The sequence below is a fragment of the Macrotis lagotis genome, chromosome 1 (genome assembly GCF_037893015.1).
Source record: "Macrotis lagotis isolate mMagLag1 chromosome 1, bilby.v1.9.chrom.fasta, whole genome shotgun sequence".
Classification (NCBI taxonomy): domain Eukaryota; kingdom Metazoa; phylum Chordata; class Mammalia; order Peramelemorphia; family Peramelidae; genus Macrotis; species Macrotis lagotis.
In genome coordinates this window covers 447317504-447340122 of record NC_133658.1, presented here as the reverse complement: position 1 = coordinate 447340122, position 22619 = coordinate 447317504, and the positions used below count along the sequence as shown (strand labels likewise).

Genomic DNA, 22619 nt, shown 5'->3' with positions numbered 1-22619 from the left:
CACTCTTTAGGAGATGGTATTCAGAAGCAAAATACTGATAAATAGGGAGGTGAAAAATAGGGGGAAAAATACAAACGGAGGGAAGATAGCATGGAGGGCAATAAAGAGTTAGTAATTATAATGTTGAATCTGAATGGACTGAACTTTCCCATAAAACATAAATGAATAGCAGAGTGGATTAGAAACCAGAATCCTACAACATGCTGCTTACAAGAAACTCATTTGGAGCAGAGAGACATATACTGAGTAAAGGTAAAAGATTGGAGCAGAATATATACATATATATATATATATATGTATGTATATATGTATATAAATAGATATATTTAGATATAGATAGATCTATATAGATAGATTTAGATATATATCTATATATATCTATATCTATATCATGCTTCAGCTGAAGTGAAGAAGGCAGGGGTAACAATCCTTAACTCAGACAAAGCAGTTGCAAAATAGATCTCATTAAAAGAGATAAGGAAGGAAACTATATCTTCCTAAATGAATGAAGCAATTTCAATGAAAAATGACCACTACTGGGGAGGAAAATGAGGTAATGAATCAGAACTATTTTCCCAAACTGTATGGCAATAAATTTGATAATTTAAGAGAAATGGATGCATATTTACAAAAAATATAATTAGCCAGGTTAAATGAAGAGGAAATTAAATACCTATATAACCTATATACCTATATAACCTAAATACCTATATACCTATATAACCCTGGCTCAGAAAAAGAAACAAACTATCAATGAACTCTCTAAGAAAAAAAATCTCCAGGGCCAGATGGATTCACTAATGATTTCTGTAAAACATGCAAGGAATAATATAAACTATTTGAAAAAATAGGTGAAGACAGAACTCTGCCTAAATCCTTCCATGACACCAATATGGTGCTGATACCTACACCAGAAATTCTAGTCAAAATAGAGAAAGAAAATTATAGACCAATTTCCCTATTGAATATGAATGCAAAGAGCTTAAATAAAATCTTAATAAAGTGATTACAAAAAGTTATCACTATGATAAAATCATTATAATCAAGCAGGATTTATTCCAGGAATTCTGGGTTGGTTCAATAACAGGAAAACTATTAGAAAACCTAACAGAAACCATATGATTATCTCAATAGATACTGAAAAAGCCTTTGACAAAATACAGCACCCATTCCATCTAAAAATATTAGAGAGCATAGGGATAAATGAATTTTCCTTAGAATCATAAGCAGTATCTATCTGAAATCATCAACAAGCATTATATGCAATGGGGATACGCTAGAGGCATTCCTATTAAGATCAGCGGCGAAACAAGAATGCCCATTATCACCACTGCATGTCAATATTTTATTAGAAATATTAGCTTCAGGGAAAAAAAAGAGAAGAAAAAGAAATCGAAGGAATTAGAATTGGGAAGCAAGAAACAAAACTCTCACTCTTTGCAGATAACATTATGGTATACCTAGAGAACCTAAAAAATCATCTAAAAAAGCTACTGGAAACAATTAACAACATTAGCAAAGTCACAGAAAATAATAAACCCACATAAATCCTCAGAATTTCTATATATTATCAAGCAAGATATAGCAACAAGAGCTAGAAAGAGAAGGCTCATTTAAAATAACTTCAGACAATATAAAATACTTGGAAGTCTATCAGCCAAGGCAGACTCAGAAACTTTTTGAAAACAATTACAAAATACTTCTCACACAAATAAAATCATATTTAAATAACTGGGCAAATATCAACTGCTCATGGAGAGGCCAAGCTAATATAATAAAAATGACAATTCTACCTAAATCAAACTACTTATTTAGTTCCATACCAATCAAACCACCAAAAAATAGTAAAATGAGCTAGAAAAATTGTAATAATTCATATGGAGAAACAAAAAGTCAAGAGTATCCAGGCATTTAATGAAAAAATTTCAAAAGGTGTCTTAGCTTTACCAGAACTAAAATAATATTATAACGCATCAGTCATCAAAACTGTCTGGTACTGGCTAAGCAATAGTGGTGGAATAATGGAAAAGACTAGGTGCAAAAGATACAGCAGAAAATGCTTATAGTAATCTGCTGTCTGATAAACCCAAAGAGTCCAGCTCCTTAGATAAGAACTCACTATTTGATAAAAACTACTGGGAAAATTGGAAGATAATATGGCAGAACCTTGGATTAGACCAACATCTTAGTAGACTCTATACTAAGATAAGATCAAAATGGATGCAGGATTTAGACATAAAAGATAATATTATAAGCAAACTAGGATAACAAGGAATAGTTTACCTGCTAGATCTATGGAAAGGGGAGCAGTTCATGACCATGGAAAGGATGGAGAACTTCATTAAAAATAAACTGAATAATTTTGATCACATTACATTAAAAAGCTTTTGCAACAAACAAAAGCACTGTAATCAAGACCAAAAGAAATGTAGTAAATTGGGAAACAATTTTTTAAAAATATTATTTCTGACAAAGGAGTCATTTCTAAAACATATAGAAATCTGAGTCAAATTTATAAAAAAAAAACCAAGCCATTTCCCCAACTGATAAATGGTGAAAGGATATGCAAAGTCGATTTGCAGATGAGGAAATCAAAGCTATCTATAATCATATGAAAAATTGCTCTAAATCATTACTGATTAAAAAAATGCAAACTAAAGCATCTATGAGGTCCACCTCATGCCTTTCAGATTGACCAATATGACCAGAAAGGACAATGATAAATGTTTGGAAGGGATGTGTGAGATCTGGGACACTAATACATTGTTGGTGGAGCTGTGAATTGATCCAAAATTTCAGGAGAACAATTTGGAATTATGGCCAAAGGGCCATAAAAATGTGCATACCCTTTGATCCCGAAATACTACTTGGGTCTATATCCTGAAGAGATCATGAAAAAGGGTAAAAACATCACTTGTACAAAAATATTCATAGCAGCTCTGTGGTAGCAATGAACTGGAAATCGAGTGAATGTCTATCAATAGGGGAATGACTGAACAAACTGTGGGATATGCATGTTATGGAACACTATGGTTCTATTATAAAACAGGAGGAATGTGATATCAGAGAAACTTGGAACTTGTATGAATTGATGCTGAGTAAGATGAGCAGAACCAGAAGAACATTATACAAAAGAACACCTTTGAGTAAGTTATTTTGACAATTAAAAATATTCAAATTAACATATGAAGGAAGATGCTATCTGTATCCAGAAAAAGAACTGATAAATAGAAGTATATGTAGAATAATTTTACATATATATATATGCATACACACACACACACACACACACACACACACACACACACGCAAATATACATATATGTTTGTCTGTAATGGCAGCCATTTCTAAGTTGGAGAGAAGAAGAAAAAATTTGCACAATTTTATTACATATTCAAAAACCATTGATGGCAATTTCATGTAAACACACTGTGATACCATCTCACATCTATCAGATTGGCCAACATGACTGTAAAGTAAAAGGACAAATGTTGGAGGATATATGGAAAAACTGGGACATTAATGGGCAGTTGGTGTAGCTGTACACTAGCACAACCAGTCTGGAAAATAATTTGAAATTATCTCTAGGGCTCTACCATTTTGTGCACATTAAAATCAGTATTCTGAAGTTGATCATCTGTGAAAGACTTAGCTATTCTGATCAAAACAATGATCCCAGATAATTTCAAAAGACTCAGGTTGAAAAAATATTATCCACTTACAGAGAGAATTGATAAACTCCAAATGGAGATAAAAATTTTTTTTTACTTTCTTTTAATTTTTATTTTGCTTGTGTTTTTTTAAACATGATTAACAATCTACTAATATAATATAATAATAGTATGAAAATAATAATTGATGATACATGTATAATTGATATCAAGTTGCTTGCCTTCTCAGGGAGCAGGGAGGGATAGGAAGAAAGGAAATAATGTAGAATTCAAAAATGTCTTAAATAACTGCTAAAAATAATTAGTCTATAAATGATTTATGAAGATGTTATCTGCATCCAGAAAAAGTTGATAAGTAGAATTTGATATAGAATAATTTTACATATTTATATATATTATATTACATTATATATTTGTTTCCAGTGATAGACATCTTAAGGACAGAAGGGAGGAGAAAAAACAGGAAAACAAAGGGAAAAAAAGAAATGTAAAAGTGACTTTATTATATGTTTAAAAGAAATAGTTATACATGGTAGATTTGCAATTTTATATGCAATCAACTTTTTGTTGTGCTGTATTGTGCAAGTCATTATTTGTTCCATAAATAAAGACTAAAATAAATTAAAAAATAAATTTATTTGTTCCACAATAAAGAATAAAATAACTGTTCACATGTAATTTAGACTTAGCTAAATGAAAATAAATTTTGAGGAAAAAAATTAAAATATAAATGCCTGAGTAAGATACATTAAAATGAAGGGAAAAAAGAATTATGTGAACAGGAACAATCAAATTGATAAGATGGGAACAAAAAGTAGGAATATAAGACCAAACAGAAATTGAGTTGAGAGTTAAAAAACAGATATTATTAGAGTTAAAGGAATAAAAGAATAGGGGGTTCAAGAGAAAAATAAGGCAAGAAAATAAATCCTAAGAAGAGAAAAAAACAAATGTACCAAAGACAGTAAATTGTTTTTAATCTAATTGTCTATCAGGGCAGCTAGGTGGCACAGTAGATATATTGCTGAGTCTGAAGTCAGGAAGACTTATCTTCTGGAGTTCAAATCCAGTATCAGACTACTTTTGTGACCCTGGATAAGTTATTTAACCCTCTTTCTCTCAACTCCTCATCTGTAAAATGGGCTGGAGAAGGAAACAGAAAACAACTCTAAAATCTTTGCCCACAAAACATCAAAAAGGATCATAGAGTTGAACATGACTAAAAACAACTTGACAATAATTGTCTCCCAGGTAAGAAAACAATGATACTGAAAAAGAATTAGAGAGGTGTGAGATTTCAGTTCACAATATATGACCATGATATGGTGTTTAGAGAAAGAATTTTTCGTAACATAAATTATTAAACAAATGAGTACATACTCTTTCAGAGATTTCTCCAGTTCACTGGCTCGAGAAATGGCTTCATCTCTCTCCTCATGGGCTAACTGGAGTCTAGACATGATGGCTTCATCACGTTCCCTCTGTGCAAAATAGATTTCTTCAATCAGAGCTGTAAAAATAAACAATTTATACTTAACAGAAAACACTGGAAGGTACATGGATATTCAATATAAAAGAAAAAGCAACTGTTTTGGTTTAATGAATTCATGTTTAATACAATCAAATTGATTCAAAAGTAAGTCTTAGAGAAAGCATCACTATATATATATATATATATATATATATATATATATACACACATAAAACTTTTTCTTTTCTTTTGTTTTCTTTTTTAGAATTTTGCAAGGCAATGGGGTAAAGTGGCTTACTCAAGGCCACACAACTAGGTAATTATTAAGTGTCTGAGGCTGGATTTGAACTCAGGTACTCCTGACTCCAGGGGCAATGCTCTATCCACTGTGCCACCTAGCTGCCCCAATTATATAAAACTCCTACAAGTTTTAGAAATGAATTGAAATAGGTTTTAGATCTAGATTTTGCCCATATTTTTAATTCAGAAACACAAGCTCAGAACATAAAACAAATTATTGAACAGTCCGCTGCATTGTAAAACCTTGGAATTTCCTGGGAAGAACCAAGGTGGCAGTGTAAAAAGTCCCAGTGACACAGACAATAAAGCTACATATCCCACCCAGAAAGCCGCAAAACAAATTCTCAACTTTAGAATCATAGAGCATCTTCAGTGAAGGTTTTTCCCTTTGGGGGAAAGAGGGAAATAGGGTGGGAGATTTCCAGCCAGAGCACTGCCCAGGTCCCAGCAGCTGGATAGTAGGCCCAGTCCCAGCTCAGCTAGATAGCAGACCAGCAGGGGGAAGTCCCAACCCTAGAAAAAGTCTGAGCCCTCAGAATATAGGGGTAACATACAGGAACTGGATAGGGAACAAATGACAGCAAAGCCTGGAAAACGAAGGAGGAACAAACCTTTGCATAGGCAACACCTTGGTAAGCAATAATGCAGAGACCAGAATGCAGTCCCTGAACAAAAGCTTTAGACTAAACTCCCTATACCCGAGGAGTAGAACTCAACTACAAAAAATGAGCAAAAAAAAAAAAGGAGCACTAACTATAGAAAGTTACTTTTCAGACAGAAATGAAACAAATGTCATCCAGATGAAGGAAGCAGTAATTAATTATATACATGGGAAGTCTGAAATGAATTTATGAATCACATTCAAATACAACATCTCATAGAAAAGTTTAAAAAGATTCCAAAAATCAAAGAAGAGAGGAAGAAGAAAAATGGAAAAAAGAAATGAGAGATATGTAAGAAAATTGTTAAAAATTGATGAAAGAAATCAACTCCTTTAAAAGTAAAAATGATCAACTGAAAAAAATTAACTCATCAAAAAATAAAAACTGCAAACTGGAAAAGAAATTTAAAGTACTCATTTAAAAGAAAAATCAACCAACTGGAAAAAAGAAACACAAAAACTAAATGAAGAAAATAAAACCCTAAAAATTAGAATTGGACAAATGAAAATGAATGCTCAATGAGACATCAAGATGTCATCAAACAAAATCAAAAGGCTGAAAAAAAAAGGAAATATAAAGCACCTTCTAGTAAAAACAAACTATCTGGAAAATAGATTCAGGAGAGATAATTTAAGAATTACTGGTCTACAGGAAAGCCTAGATCAAAAAAAGAGCCTGGAAAATATCTTTCAGGTAATTATCATGGAAAATGGCACAAATATACTAGATCAAGAAGACAAAATAGATCATGAAGAAATACCCAGACGACCTCCAAAAAGAGACTTCAAAAGAAAATCTTAAAAGACTATTGCAGTGCAACTCTAGATTTCTCAGGTAAAGGGAAAAAATCATCAAGCAGGCAAAAAAAGTAATTTAAATACAAAGGAAATACAATCAGAATTAGACAGAATTTGTAAGTTTCAACATTAAATGATCAGAGCACCTGAAATATGATATTTTTGAGAGCAAAGGAATTTGGAATACAACCAAGAATAAACTACCTTGCAACATTCAGTATATTGTCAGTGGGAAAATATGGACTTTCAAAATTTTGCTTATAAAAAGACCAGACCAGAACAGAAAATTCTATCTTCAAAGACAAGACTCAAGAGAGGCATTAAAAAACACAAACAGAGAGGAAAAACAAAACTGCTAGTCAAGAATATTAAATTACAGACATCTCTACAAGGGAAGATAATATTTTTAATTCTTGAGAATTGTACTTCTCGTAGGACAGTAAAAGGGTTAAATATAGTTCAAGGAACTGTACTTAGAGGATATGAATAAGACATGAAGAGATGCTGATTATGAGATGATAGCACAGAGTACTTAGAGGGAGGGAGACTGTGTGGGGGCTCTATACATAAATAAATCATGAGGTGACCTTATTTTACTACTTTACTAGGTACTTTACTACTTAACTAGAGACTTTGGTTAAAGAGAACTGTAATACAATAGGACAGAGCCTTAAGCTATACTTTGGTTAACATGAGTTACAACACTAGGGTTGGAGTGCTAAAGGGACAAAGAGAGAGAGAGTGTCCTTCAAACTTTGATTGGGAAGGGTTGTAGGACTATGATTGGAGTACTATAGAAACAGAGGGATAGAGTGTACTTAGAGAAACTGGACATATAAAGATCATTAAGTAGTTTTGTTTTACTTTATGTTTTGGCTTCAATTGGAGGAAGTGCACTTGGGGCTGGGGTGGGATTTTGCAGGATGCTTTGCTCATGAAGACTCTGTGTCCATGGAGGATACTTGAAAAGAAGGGAAGTAATGAATCAATTATAAGTTGATGTGATTTATGACTCTTGAGATATATATTTCTAATGTGACAGAAGAGAAGCCACTACTTAGTCACAATGAGGCAAAGCTGGCTATCAATCAATCAACCTTTGAGAAAGGTACACCAAACAGGTCAGATAACAGGAGTATATTTTAACAAAGGGGTTGTAGGTAAGAGATAGGGTTAAAACAATAAAGACTTAAGAATGACTATACTAGGAGAAGGATAGCCATTAGTGGATAAATAACATCAGGTGAAGAGGCAATAGTAGAGACAAAGAAGGGAGGGTGAGAACAATAAGTAATATATTAGGCCCAGAAGGGGAAGACTGTAAATTCTCAGATGGGTTTAAAAATCTATCCTAGCCTACAGGGAAATGGTGGGGGAAGGGAAAAGAAGGGGAAGAGGGGACTGATAAAAACAAAAGCAAAAGTAAAAGTAAAAATAAAGTTAAATTTTTTTGAAAAATTAAAGAGGAAAGAAATCAGAACATTGGCATGGGGAATAAGAAGAAAGGAACAAGAAAAATAAAAAGGGGAAAGAAACAGTGGTAGGAAACAAAGAATTAGTAATGTAACTGGAAATGTGAATGGGATGAACACTCCCATAAAAAAGCACAAAAACATTTATTAAAACCAGTATCATACAATATATTGTTTAAAAGAAACACGTTAGAAGCAGAGAGATACAGGGTAAAGGTAAAAGGCTAGAACAAAATACATATTTAATAAAAATATATTTTACTTTAATGAAAGAAAAAAAATAAGGGTAGAGATCCTGGTCTCAAACAAAGCAAAAACAAAATAGATTCCATTAATGAAAATGCCTTACAACATTCATTCCTATTAAAAACACTAGAAAGATAATTATATGGTTTCTTTTTGGTTTTGCTATGGATATCTTTAGTTATACTGAGTGTTTTCCTAATATTGAACCATGCCTGTGCTACCTGGTATAAATCCTACCTGATCATGGTATATTATCATAGAAATAAGTTGCTGTAGTCTCATTGATAAAAATATTTTTTTGTTTTTTCATTTTTTCCTTTTAATGTTCTTTAACTATTTACACAATGTTAAAATACTCTTGTTTAAGAGTAAACATAATATCCCCTCCCCCAGAAAAAATATAAAAAACTCATGAGAAATAAAGTAAAAAGAAAGAGAAGGGGGCAGCTAGGTGACACCCGCCCTGGAGTCAGGAGTACCTGCCTCAGACACTTAATAATTACCTAGCTGTGTGGCCTTGGGCAAGCCACTTAACCCCATTGCCTTGCAAAAACTAGAGAGAGAGAGAGAGAGAGAGAGAGAGAGAGAGAGAGAGAGAGAGAGAGAGAGAGAGAAAAGAAAATCGTGTTTCAGTCTGTGTTCTGATGTCATCAATTCTGTCTCAGGTGAATGACATTCTTTATCATAAGTCCATCATAGAATTTACTTCCATATTTTTCCATAGTTGCTGTTGCTGATTGTAATTCCCTCTATCCATGCCTCCCCACTACTATTATATTCTCTCTCTCCTTTTACTCTGTCCCTCTTGAAAAATATGCTGCAGGACAGTCGAGTGGCACAGTAGACAGAGCACTGGCCCTGAGGCCAAGAAGCCCCATGCCTACATCCTACTCCAGAGACTCAGCAACCACCCAGACCTGTGGTACTGGACAGGCCATGCAATCCCATCACCTTACAAAAAGTAAAAAAAGAAAATGTGTTATATCTGACTATCCTGTCTTATATGAACCACATTCCCCCTCCCCCTTTCTCTCCTTTTTCTTCTAGATGTCTATACCCCATTGAGTGTGTATGCTATTTCCTCTCTGAGCCATTTCTGATGAGAAAGAAGGCTCCCTCATCCCCCCTCCCCTTTCCCCCTTCCATACCATTCCAAAAGCTACATAAAATATCCTGTCACCCATTGACTCCATTTTTACCATATATCTTCAAATTCAGTTTTTTCCTGTGCCATCTATAAAAGCTCCTACATACTCTATTAAGTGAGAAGGTTCATATGAGTATTATCAATATCATCTTTCATGCAGGAATACACTCAGTTCATCATTGAATCCCTCATAATTTACCCTTCTCATCCACCCTCTCTATGCTTCACCTGAGTCCTGTGCTTGGAGATCAAACTTTCTGTTCAGCTCTTGGTCATTTCAACAGGAACATTTGAAATTCCCCTGTTTCATTGAAAGTGTATCTGTTCCCCTGGAAGAGGATGCTCAATTTAGCTGGGTAGTTGATTGTTGGTTGCATTCCAAGATATTTTGCCTTGCAGAATATTATATTCCAAGCCCTATGAGCCCTTAATGTAGATACTGCTAAGTCCTAAGTAACACTGATGGCAGCTCCATGATATTTGAATTGTGTCCTTCTGGTTGCTTGTAATATATTCTCTTTGATTTGGGAGTTCTAGAACTTGGCTGTTAATATTCTTGTTTTTATTTTTTGGGATCTCTTTCCAGGGGAGATTGATAGATTCTCTCAATTTCTATTTTACCCTCTACCTCTAGTATACCAAGGTAATTTTTCTGTAGAAATTCTTTAAAAATGAGGTCAAGACTTTCCCTGATCATGACTTTCAGGTAGCCCAATAATTTTTAAATTATCTTTTCTAGATCTGTTTTTTCCAGATCAGTTGTTTTTAAATGATTCATGTTTTCTTCTAGTTTTTCATTCTTTTAGTGCTGAATTATTATGACTTGAGTTCTTGCAAAGTCATCATGCTTCCTTTAGCTCCATTCTACATCTGAAGGATTTGTTTTCCTCAGAGAGCTTTCTCATCTCCTTTTCCATCCGGCCAATTCTGCTTTTGAAAGCATTCTTTTCTTCAATAACTTTTTCAACTGTTTTATTCATTTGACCCAAGCTGGTTTTTAACATGTTATTTTCTTCAGCATTTTTTTAGATCTCTTTGACTAAGCTGCTGACTTCCTTTTCATGTTTTTCCTGCATCTCTCTCATTTCTTTTCCCAATTTTTCTTCTATCTTCCTTCTTTGATTTCAAAAATCTTTTTTTTCAGCTCTGTCATAGCCTGAGTTCAACTTCTTTATTTTTTGGAGTCTTTAGCTGCAGAATCTTGGAATTTCTCATCTTCAGATTGAGTATTTTGATCCTCCATGGGACCAAAGTAATTGTCTATGGTCAGGTTCCTTTTTGTTCTGTTTATGCATTTCCCCCGGCCTGCCTCGTTTTGGGGTGCTTCCTGAACTTCTGAGTGTTACTGGAACACCCTGCAAGGACTTCAGCATGTGAGGCTCTCTGACTGCTCTCCTGGTCTATTGAATAACTACTGGTGTACCCCTCTGCCCCAGGGCTGTGATGGGGGCGGTCCCTGCTCTTGGGGACCAGACTGCAATCAGGGTCTGAATATGGTTAAATCTCCAGAGTCCTGTCCCAGGACAGAGGACAGACCTCAGCAGTTTCCCTCCACCTTCCATGAGCTGAATGCTCAGGGTGTGGCTGTTGGGTGGCTCCACAGACCTGCTTCCTTTTCCTGTAATCTAGGATGCACTGATGGCCGAGGCTGTGCTGAGGAGGGCCACGCAGGACTGGGCTTCACATTCACTCTGGCAAAGGCCTCCCTGCTGATCTTCCAAGTTGTGCTTGGTATATTCAATTTCTTAGCATAAAGTCTGGCAAAGTAGCTCTGACCTATCTCTTTAATTTCCTCCTCATTGATGGTTAGTTTGCCCTTTTTATTTTTGATCCTGGTAATTTGATTATTTCCTTTCTTTTGTTTAAAATCAGATTAACCAAAATTTTTTCCATTGTTGAGACACAGTAGAGAGTCAAATTTGAATGTATAATATATTTTCTAAATGGAGGCAATGGGTGAAAAGGAAATGTACTTGGATAATGAAAAGAGAGGTAGAATCAGGTAAGATATTTCATGTAAAAGAGTCAAGAAATAGCTTTTGCAATGGTTTGGAAGGGGGGGGAGGTGAGGGGGAATGAGGGACCTTCATCCTCATTGGAAATGGTTCATAAAGGAAATAACATATATGCTTAATAGGACAGAAATCTAGAAGAAAAAGGACAGAAAGGGGATGGATGAAAAGGGACAGGGGAAGGGGGGGAAGAAGGGGATAAAGGAGAGGGATCATGGGATAGAATAATCAGATATAGCACATTTTCTTTTTTACTTTTTGCAAGGTGGTGGGATAGGATGGCCTGTCTGGGACCACGAGATTGGGTGGATGCTGAGTCTCTTGGGCCCAGGACCAGTGCTCTGTCTGCTGTGCCGCTCAGCTTTCCCACATCACATATTTGATGAGAGACAGAGCGAAAGGAGAGAGAAAATATAACTGGTAGTGGGGAGAAATGGATGGAGGGTATTACAATGAGCAACATCATCTGTGGAAATAACTTCTCTGATGGAATTATGATAAACAATGTAATCCACCACAGAGACAGAGCTGAAGGTACCAGAACACAGCCTGAGGCACATTTTTTTTTCACCTCTTTCTTTCACTTTATTTCTTGTGAGATTTTTTATTTTTGTGGGGGGGGGGGGAAGTATGTTTACTCTTTACTATGATATTATTTTAGTAATGTATAAATAAATTTTAAATTAAAAATAAACAATAATAAAATACAAGAAATAAAAATAAAAGTCTCTAAAACACACAAAATAATGACCAGCATAACTGACCATATCAACAACAAACCTAACAGAAGTCATATGATTATCTCAATACATGCTGGAAATGCTTTTGACAAAATACAGCACTAAAAATACTAAAAAAAGTATACTCTTTGATTCAGCAATACCACTACTAGGTCTTTGTCCTAAAGAAATCATGAAAAAGGGTAAAATTCCATATGTACAAAAATATTAATAGCAGCTCTGTTTGTAGTGGCAAAGAATTAGAAATTGAGGGAGTGTCAATTGGTGAATGGATGAACAAATTTTGATATGTGATGAACAAATATTTAATATTGTTCTATTATAAATCATGAGGGGAAGAACTTGAGAAAGATTTGCATGAATTGATGCCAAGTGAAATGAGAAGAACCAGAAAAAATTATGCATACTAACAGCAACATGAAGACAATTTTGTGGAACTTGTGATGGAAAATATCATCCATATTCAGAGGACATATGGAGTTTAAATGATTACCAAAATTTACTATCTTCAATTTTTAAAATTTTCCTATATAATCATGTAAGCTTTTATTTTTGATGTTTTCTTTCTTCCATTTGAATCTGATTCTCCTCTCACAACACATTCAATTGCGATTTAAGTTTAGCATGTTTCCAAATGTAAATCCTATATCATATTGCTTTTGAGAGTGGGGAGGGGGGGAGGGAGGGATAAAAATTATAAAACTCAAACCTTGCAAAACAAATTGGTATGTATTTGGAAAACCATTGTATGTAGTTGGAAAAACAAATAAAATATTTGTATTATTTTTTTAAATATGTAATTTAACCACCTTTACTCATGTAACAGAAGAATACAAATAAAGATATACAACTTAAAAAAAGGAAAGGCTCTGACCCCAAATTACAGGTGGTCTTGGCATCTCATAAACATATCTACTCTAGGAAAGTTATTTGCCTTACAAGAAAAAGAAAGAAAGAAAAATAAAGGAAGGGGAGGGGAAGGGAGAGAGGAGAGGAAGGGAAGGGAGGGGAGGAGAGAGAAGGGAAATTATTTTCTTCATAGAGCTTTTGTATCTCCTTTTCCAACTGGTCGATTCTGCTTTTTAAGGCACTCTTCTCATTGGCCTTTTTTATTTATAATTTTCTTTTCTTTTCCTTTCTTTCTTTCTCTTTCTCTTTCTTTCTCTTTCTTTCTCTTTCTCTCTTTCTTTCTTTCTTTCTTTCTTTCTTCCTTTCCTTCCTTCCTTCCTTCCTTTTCTTGGTTTTTGCAAGGCAATGGGGTTGAGTGACTTGCCCAAGGTCACACAGCTGGGTAATTATTAAGTGTCTGAGGCAAGATTTGAAATCAGGTCCTCCTGATTCCAGGGCAGTGCTCTCCATCCACTGCACCACCTAGCTGCTCCCTCATTGGCCTTTTGAACTGGTTTTTTTTGAACTGTTTTTTTTCCCATTTGACCTAAACTTAAATCTTATTTTCCTAAAGGCTAGGACCATAGGCAATTACTTCATAAAAACCAAGTCTCCTTTATCAAGCTGCTGACTTGGTTTTTATAATTTTTCCCACATCACTTTCATTTCTCTTCCCAATTATTCCTCTACCTCCCTCTCTTTATTTTCAAAGTACTTTTTTCTTTTAGTTTTTGCAAGGCAATAGGGTTAAGTGGCTTGCCCAGGGCCACACAGCTAGGTAATTATTAAGTATCTGAGGCCAGATTTGAACTCAGGTACTACTGACTCCAGGGCCAGCGCTCTATCCACTGTGCCAAATAGCCACCCCATTCAAAATACTTTTTGAGCTCTTCCAATTCATATTTTTCTTGGAGGCTTTGGATTTATAAGTTTTGATTTCATTATATTCTGAGTATGCATTTTAATCCTCCATAGGACTGAAGTAATTGCCTATGGTCAGATTTGTTTTCCATCTGCTATCTGCTCATTTCCCCAGCCTATGACTTGATTTTAACTCTTTGTTAGGGTGGGGCTCTGCTTCCATGGTGGAGGAACCACTGTCCCAAGCTTTTGAGAATTTTTGCAGCTATTTACAGGGACACCCCACCAATACCTGAAAGTTCTTAATTCCTGCAAGGTCTTATGAGATACTCTGATGGCTCTCCTGGCCTGTGCTCTGGTCTGTGGATGAACACAAACACTCCCTTTCTGCTCTGGAACTGTGAGGAACTTTGCTCCACTGCAGGCATTAAGCTTTGTTGTACTTCTGCTCCTTTTCTTAGACTTGGGGCCCTAGACTGCAATCTGGATCTGAGTATGGGTGAAGCAACAGAATCCTATCACAGGGATAGCAAAGAGACTTCTGCTATCTTCCTTGAAGTGCTCCTGCATGGTTCCCCAGGAGTGAGGACTGCACTGAGGTCTGTACTGAACTGGGCTCTGTTCCAGCAGAGTTTTCCTACTGACCTTCCAAGTTGTCCTTGGCAGTACCTGGGTTGAGAGATCTGGAAACTACCCAGCTGCCATTGACCCAGCAACCCCAGTCTGTTCCTGGATGGCTGAAGTTGGTTTGCTCCTACATGTCCCAGGGCCCTTTCTAATCCCAATCCTTCCCATGAATCTTCCAAGTTGTTTTGGGCTAGAAAAATTGTTTTACTCAGTCTTTTTGTGGGTTCTGCCATTCCAGAATTTGGTTAAACTCATTAATTAAATTATTTGGAGTGGTTTGGAGGAGAGCTTGTGGGAGTCCCTTACCTTTACTCTGCCATCTTATCTCTGCCCCCTCACACATATTACATTTACTAAGATAACAGAAAAAGGAAAATAATAAATCTTGGAGAGGAAATGTGAAAATTGAGACAATAATGAACAACTGGTAGAGTTGTGAGCTGATCCAACCAATTCTGGAGAGCAACTATTCCCATAGGGCAATCAAACCATGTCTACCTTTAATCTAGTACTACAACTGATATACCACTAATAGACCTGCATCTAAAAGAGATCACAAAAAGGAAAAGGGATTTACATGTGCAAAAAATATTTATAGCACTGGCTATTGAGGGATTCCCCTAACTTGGGGAATAGCTAAACAAGCTGTGGTATATGAATATAATGGAATGCTATTGTGCAAGACAGAATTATGAACAGCCAGGTTTCAGAAAAGCCAGAAAGAACTGTATAAACTATTACAAAGTGAAGTGAGCAGAACCAAGAAAACATTGTACACAGTATTTCCAACATTGTGTGGTGGTCAACTATGAATGACTTAGCTCTTCTTAGCAATACAATGACCCGAGACAAGTATAAAGGGCTCACAAAGGAAAATGCTACACATATTCAGATACAAAACCTGAAGGACTGCGAATGCAGATTGAAGCATATTTTTTTTCATTTACTTTATTCTTCTTCAGGGCTAATATGGAAATGTGTTTTACATGTTAGCATACCAATAACCTATAAAAAAAATTGCCTACCATTTTGAGGAACATGGAGGAAGGGAGAAAAATTTGGAATTCAAAATCTTGAAAAACTCAATGTGAAAAACTGTCTTAATATATAATTGGGGAAAAAAAAACAAAATATTATTTAAAAAAGAAAAAAAAAGAAAAACATGAGTAGCCTAAGAAAAAGGATTCTCATTTTTTAACATTCCCACTATTTAGCCTAGTGGTCTTAACCCATAATTTATAAATTTTTATTCAGTCATTCTTTCATTCACAGTAACCCATAATTATAAATGAAAAGAATAATAAAATGAAACCAAGACAACAAAATTGCAATGATTATTCTGAACCAAGGAATAAACTGAAATTGCACTTCTGTCTCTTCACTGCAAAAAATGAGCATAGAATATTGTGCAAACTCTCAGACTTGGTTTAGGTGCTGGTTGGTTTTTACTGTGGGCATTTTTCTTTTTGAATTTTTTTTTTTATTTAAAAAGATTTACTAAGTTTGGAAGAAAGATATAGACTAGGTGGCGTAGTGGATAAAGCACCGGCCTTGGAGTCAGGAGTACCTGGGTTTAAATCTGGTCTCAGACACTTAATAATTACCTAGCTGTGTGGCCTTGGGCAAGCCACTTAACCCCATTTGCCTTGCCAAAAAAACCTAAAAAAAAGATATATATGTGTATATATACACATATATGAACACATACATATGTATTTCTATGTCTATAGACATTTAAAGCAGTCTTATACTAGTATATATTAGTAAACTATACTCATATATTGTATAATATAATGTTAATTTACAATAAGTGATTTTATTTATTACAGACATGATATAAAAGTAAATAATTCATTGGTAATTTAATAATAAGAGGTAATTTAATAATAAGAACAATATACAACGATCAGGTAGGATTTACACAAAAAATGCAGGAATAGTTCAATATTAAGAAAGCAATTAGCATAACTGACATCAATAATAAACCAACAGAAAGCCAGTTACCATTCCTATTAAAAACAATAGAAAGCATAGAAATAAATGAAGCTTTCCTTAAAATGACAGTAGTATCTATCTAAAACCACCAGTTAGGTAATGCATTTCCAATAAGATTAGGAGTGAAACAAGCAACTTCCTTGTCTCCCACCCCATTATGACCACTATTATACAATATTTTATTTGAAATCTTAGTTCTAGCAATAAGAAAATGAAATTGAAGGAATTAGAACAGGCAATGAGGAAACAAAACCCTTTTTGCAGATGATAAAATGGTATACTTAGAGAACGCTAGAAAATCTACAAGAAAAACCCTGTTTGAAACAATAATTTTAGCAAAGTAGCATATAAAATAAATCCACATAAATCATCACTATTTCTCTATATGATGAATAAAGCCCAGCAAGAGACAGAAAGAGAAATTCCATTTAAAGTAATTGTAGATAACATAAAATACATGGGAATCTACCTCCCAGGACAAACCCAGAAACTAGATGACACAATTACAAAACACTTTTCACACAAAAGATTTAAGCAACTGGAAAAATGTCGATATTGGGAGGTTAAGTTAATATAATAAAAATGGCAATTTTACCTAAATTACTTATTTAGTGCCATTCCAATCAGTCTACCAAAAAAAACTATTTTAAAAAACTAGAAAAACTAGAAAAAACTAGAAAATAGAAAAAATAAAATTCATTTAGAGGAACAAAAGGTCAAGAATATCAAGGGACTTGGTGAGAAAAAAATTGCAAAGGAAGCTAGCCTAACATATCATTATCTAAAGCTATAATTGGCAGCCATCAAAATGGCCTTGTACTGGCTTAAAAATAGAGAAGTGGATCAGAGGAACTGATTAGGTACAAAAGAATCATAGTTAATAATTACAATAATCAACCTGGGTTTATCTGGGTTAAGAACCCACTTTGTGACAAAAATTGCTGGGAAAATTGGAAATTAGTATGGCAAAAACTAGGTATAGACCAACACTGTACAAGCTATATATGAAATGGATACAGGTATAGTCTTAAAGGGTGATACCAAAAGCCAATTAGGAGAGCAAGGAATAAGTAGTCTAACAGATCTATAGAATGGGAAGAAGTTTATGACCCAACAAGAGATAGAAAATATTATAAATTACAAAATGAATTATTTTGACTACATTAAATTAAAAAACTTTTGCACAAACAAACCAGACAAGCAAGATTAGAAGGAATGCAGAAAATAGGAAACAATTTTCATAGCTAGTGTTTTTGATAAAGGAATAATTTATAAAATTGAGTATAATTTATAAGAATCCAAGCCACAATTGACAAATGGTCAAAATAAGTGAACAGGCAGTTTTAAGATGGAAAAAAAATTAAAGCTATCTACAGTCATATGCAAAACTGCTCTAAATCATTATGAACTAGAGAAATGCAAATTAAAACAACTTTGAGGTATCAACTCACAACTATCAGATTGGCAAAAACAAAAAAAAAGAAAAATGATTATGTTGGAGAGGATGTGGGGAAAATAGAACACTAATACATTGCTGAAAGAGTTGTGAACTGATCCAGCAATTCTGTAGAGTAATTTGAAACTATACCCAAAGGGCAATAAACTGTGCATGCCCTTTGATCTAGCAATACCACTATTAATTCTATATCCCAAAGAGTTATATTCCCATAAAAAATGAGAAAAGACTCATGTACAAAAATTATTCATAGCAGCTCTTTTTATAGTGGCAAAGTATTAGGGACTGTTGTATGTGGGAATACTGTAAATTATCATTAACTGGTGCCTTTGAGCATCAGAACCTTGTTTTAGTAAGTGCCACAGGAGTGGGAGTGTATTAGGGTCTGGGAAGGATATTTAAGCACTGGTATTTTGGTAAATAAAGGGAGACCTTGATGTATAAGGAGAAACTTGTCTTCCTTGTCTCCCACCCCTCCAACAGTTGCCTGTTTAAGACAGAAGGTGTCCAGAAACCTACAGGCAACTTCTCATCATTGCTGAAGACCCTGACACTGAGCCTGATGTTGAAGCAGACTTTGATGCCTATGACGAGTACAGCTAGTTTTACTTTTCAGCCTATAGCCGGGGGTGTGGAGACCTCTGCTCTGGCAGCAGAGGGCTGTGAATTGTATGCTTCCTGTGTTGAGAGTGAAAGCACCACATGCTGTTGGACAGTTTGTTATGTTGATGGCTACTGTTCACAAGGTGCAGCAACTCCAGGTTGTACCGGTGTTAACAGCTTAGGTGATTTCATTTTCTCATTCTCTGCAGTTCCCTCCCTCAGTAGAGGGAGGGGGTAGGAAGAAGGGAAATCTTCCTTGTTGGATCTTGAAACTCAAACCCATGTCTCAAAAAACTTATCTTAGAAATCAAAGGACCCCCATGACTTTTGGGGGGGAGGGTTGGACAATGACTATTTTTTTCAATAGGTTATTGATTGGGAAGCTTCGTGGTTCAATTAGTTAAGAAAAAGGGGATTTTTTTTCTAGGAGTGGGAAATTTAGGTTTTGAAGCCTGTGCCTATGGTTTGTATTTCTGTTGACTATTCTTAATTGGGGTGCCATGTGCATACATGTATTTAATCATCAATAGGGCATTTTTACATCTCTCTACTGGCCTGGAGAGGTGGGAGAGGTTTCTATATTTTGAGATTTTAGTGCCAGGGAATCCAACAATCTCACTTTGATAAGTTTGAAATACAAAAGAGTTGTTTTCTGTGTTGAGAGTGTGTCAGTGTCTAAACTCCTGTGTGTGTGTGTGTGTGTGTGTGTGTGTGTGTAATTCAGATCTGAAATAGTTAAATGTTACCTGAGTTAAAAAAAAAGTTTTAAAAAGTTAAAGTTAAAAAAAAAAGCTGAGTTAAAAGTTAGTTTTAGTTTGGGTTCTGAATTTGATTGCTTTGAAAGGTTTTTTGTTGGCAAAAGAAAAAGTTTGTAATCTTTGTAAGTTGGGGATAAAATGTATTTCAAGGAATTTGGGATATTGGTTTTGTTAAATTGACATTTGTGTATACTATTTTTTAACTTTTGTTTAGTCATTATGTAATAATTTTGTTTCAAAAACAAGAAGGGGGATATGTTAGGGACTGTTGTGTGTGGAATTACTATAAATTATCATTAACTGATGCCTTTGAGCATCAGAACCTTGTTTTACTAAGTGCCATGGGAGTGGGAGTAGATTAGGATCTGGGAAGGATATTTAAGGACAGGTGTTTTGGTAAATAAATGGAGCAGCTGGAGACTTTGTATTCCTTGTTTTCCTTGTCTCCCACTCCTCCAGTATTCATCTGGGGAAGATTGAGGGAGTCCAGAAGTGGGACTCAACAGAAGAGTCCGGAAGAGGCACTCAACAGCAAAGAATTAGAAATTGAGGAGATGCCCATCAATGAGGGAATGGCTGAACAAATTATGATAATACAAATGTGATAGAACACTATTGTTCTATAAGAAATCATGATTGGTCAAACTTCAGAAAAACATGGAAAGACTTACATGAACTTATGCTGAGTGAAGTGAGTAGAATCAAGAGAACATTATACATATTAACTGCAACATTACGAGATGATTAACAATAGATGCAGCTCTGCAGAGCAGTTCAGCAATCAAGGACAATCCTGAAAGACCTGTGATGCAAAATGCCATCCACATAAAGGAAAAAAAAACTATGGTGTCTGAATGAAGAGCAAAGCATACTATGTTCACTATTTGAAATTTCTTTAATGTTTTTTATTTCTTACTCATGGGTTCTTTATTTGCCATTTGGTTCTAATTCCTATTTCACAACATTACAGACACGTGTTAAACACAATTATACATGGACAATCTCTATAAGATTTTTAGCTGACATGGGGAGGAGGGAAAGAAAGGAGGATGGCAGAAAAATGAAGAGCTCAAAAACTTGCAAAGGATAAATGTTGAAAACTACCTTTGCACAGAATTGGAAAAAATAATGTAAAAAATTGTATATGGTTAATTTAAAAGATTAAAATATACAATTTAGGATGAGAAAATACCAGTTAATTTTTTCGACATATGCTCAGTTAAGAGAATCAAAACAGCTTAAAGGTAAAACAAAAGCCTTTCATACAATCCTCAATTTGACCTTAACTATAATCATGTTATCTAAAGACAAATTCTATTTGATACTTCAATTAAAATAATCAAAATTAGGATTAAACACATCCATAAATGCCATCTTAGTATAATTCTTTCATTTTACAATAGGGAAACTAAGGATCAGAGATGTTAGCTAATTTGTTCAAGATTATATGACCAAGAGTCCAAATCAGACGCTCACTGGTTAAACAAAGCTGGTCATCACAATCTGAACAGAAATCACTTCCATAATTTAAACCCAAGTCTCCTTACTGGTAGTCATCTTTTTCCTAGCATGTGCTTCCAAAAGAGTTTTATTCTAAATCCAAGACAGTATGATTTTTTTTCAATTGTAAAATATTAAAGTTGAGAAACTCTTGAATTCATCACATAATTCTCAATAATTAGACAAATGAATTGGGGAAAAACACGGTTAATTTGTATTTTGGAAGCACAGTTCCTGAGTGAAAAAAGTATTAAAAGTTTTACAAAAAACATTATTTTATAAAAATATCTCAGGCACAGCTCTAGCAGTAGAAAAATTGGAAGCAACAAGTTAGAGCTCCTACAAATAATTTCTTAACTTATGTTGGAAATGAAAGTCATCAAAAACTTTTTTTTCCCCTAGAGCTCAGTACTTTAAAGGAGATCAATATGTAACTCTAAAACATTTTTAGTTTTTAGTAAAGAAAACTTAACTGTAAACACTGAGCTTTTTGAAAGTGGATGACTATTACAAAGTTCACTAGAAAATCAATATAGCATTTTAGTTGGAATTTGCTCATTAAACACTCACAGCCCTAATGCAAATTATGATGGAATGAATAAAGCAAATACGCATGCTTCTTTCTTTTTATTAAATGTAAAATCTACTGTTAATTACATCTGGTATGTCATACAAACTTTTCTGCTTAACTATTAAATAGAAGCTTTTACAAAAGTCATTAGAGATTCTCTTTCTTGACTTGTATAAATTTCAATATTTGTTCAGTAAAGGTTCACAGCAGTTAAATTACATTAACAAATATTATTAGCTACTATGTAAGCCAACCAAGTAAAATACTTATATTGTAGGTAAAACAAACCATTGGGTGTTTACAATAATATTTGGATATCTCCATTTTAAACATGCTTATCAAATATCCTATAATTCTTAATCAAATGAGAGAGACTCAAGGTAGATTTTTTCCCCCAAATACTCAAATTTATTTAGTAAGCTAATTGTTTTCTAATGCAGACAAAAGTAAATATAAAGAAGCTGAACTGTAATGAGTATGAGTTTACTGAGTCAAAGCAGAGTACATATTTTCTTAGTAAAATCTGTTTTTTTTTTTATTTTTGGCAAATCCATTTCATACACGTCTTAAAAAAACCTACTTTTAAAAATAGTAGCAAAGGAATATGTTGAAAAATACTCTAGTTTAAATATTGGTTTATGATTCTCCAGACAACACAGTTTTGGGGGAAGGAGGAGGAGCATTCCCTAGGAATAAGAATCTGTTTGCTGATGACCTAAATGTTGCCTCAGTAAATAGAAATAAAGTCAAATGGAAAAGGAAAAGAAATAATTAGGATTTGAAATATCTACCTCATCATGTAAAATATCTATCTTATATCAATAATACCACAATATTCTAA

General features: G+C 34.3%; 1 protein-coding gene across 13 annotated transcripts in view; it reads right to left on the bottom strand.

Annotated features, from left to right (window-relative positions):
• MIPOL1 (mirror-image polydactyly 1) overlaps positions 1-22619 on the bottom strand; it is a 540848-nt gene that overhangs the window by 318855 nt on the left and 199374 nt on the right. For all 13 annotated transcript variants that reach the window (XM_074213408.1, XM_074213404.1, XM_074213409.1 and 10 more), the window contains one exon: positions 5053-5182. In XM_074213408.1, the coding sequence (XP_074069509.1) occupies positions 5053-5182 (130 nt within the window). The remainder of the gene's footprint in view (positions 1-5052; positions 5183-22619) is intronic.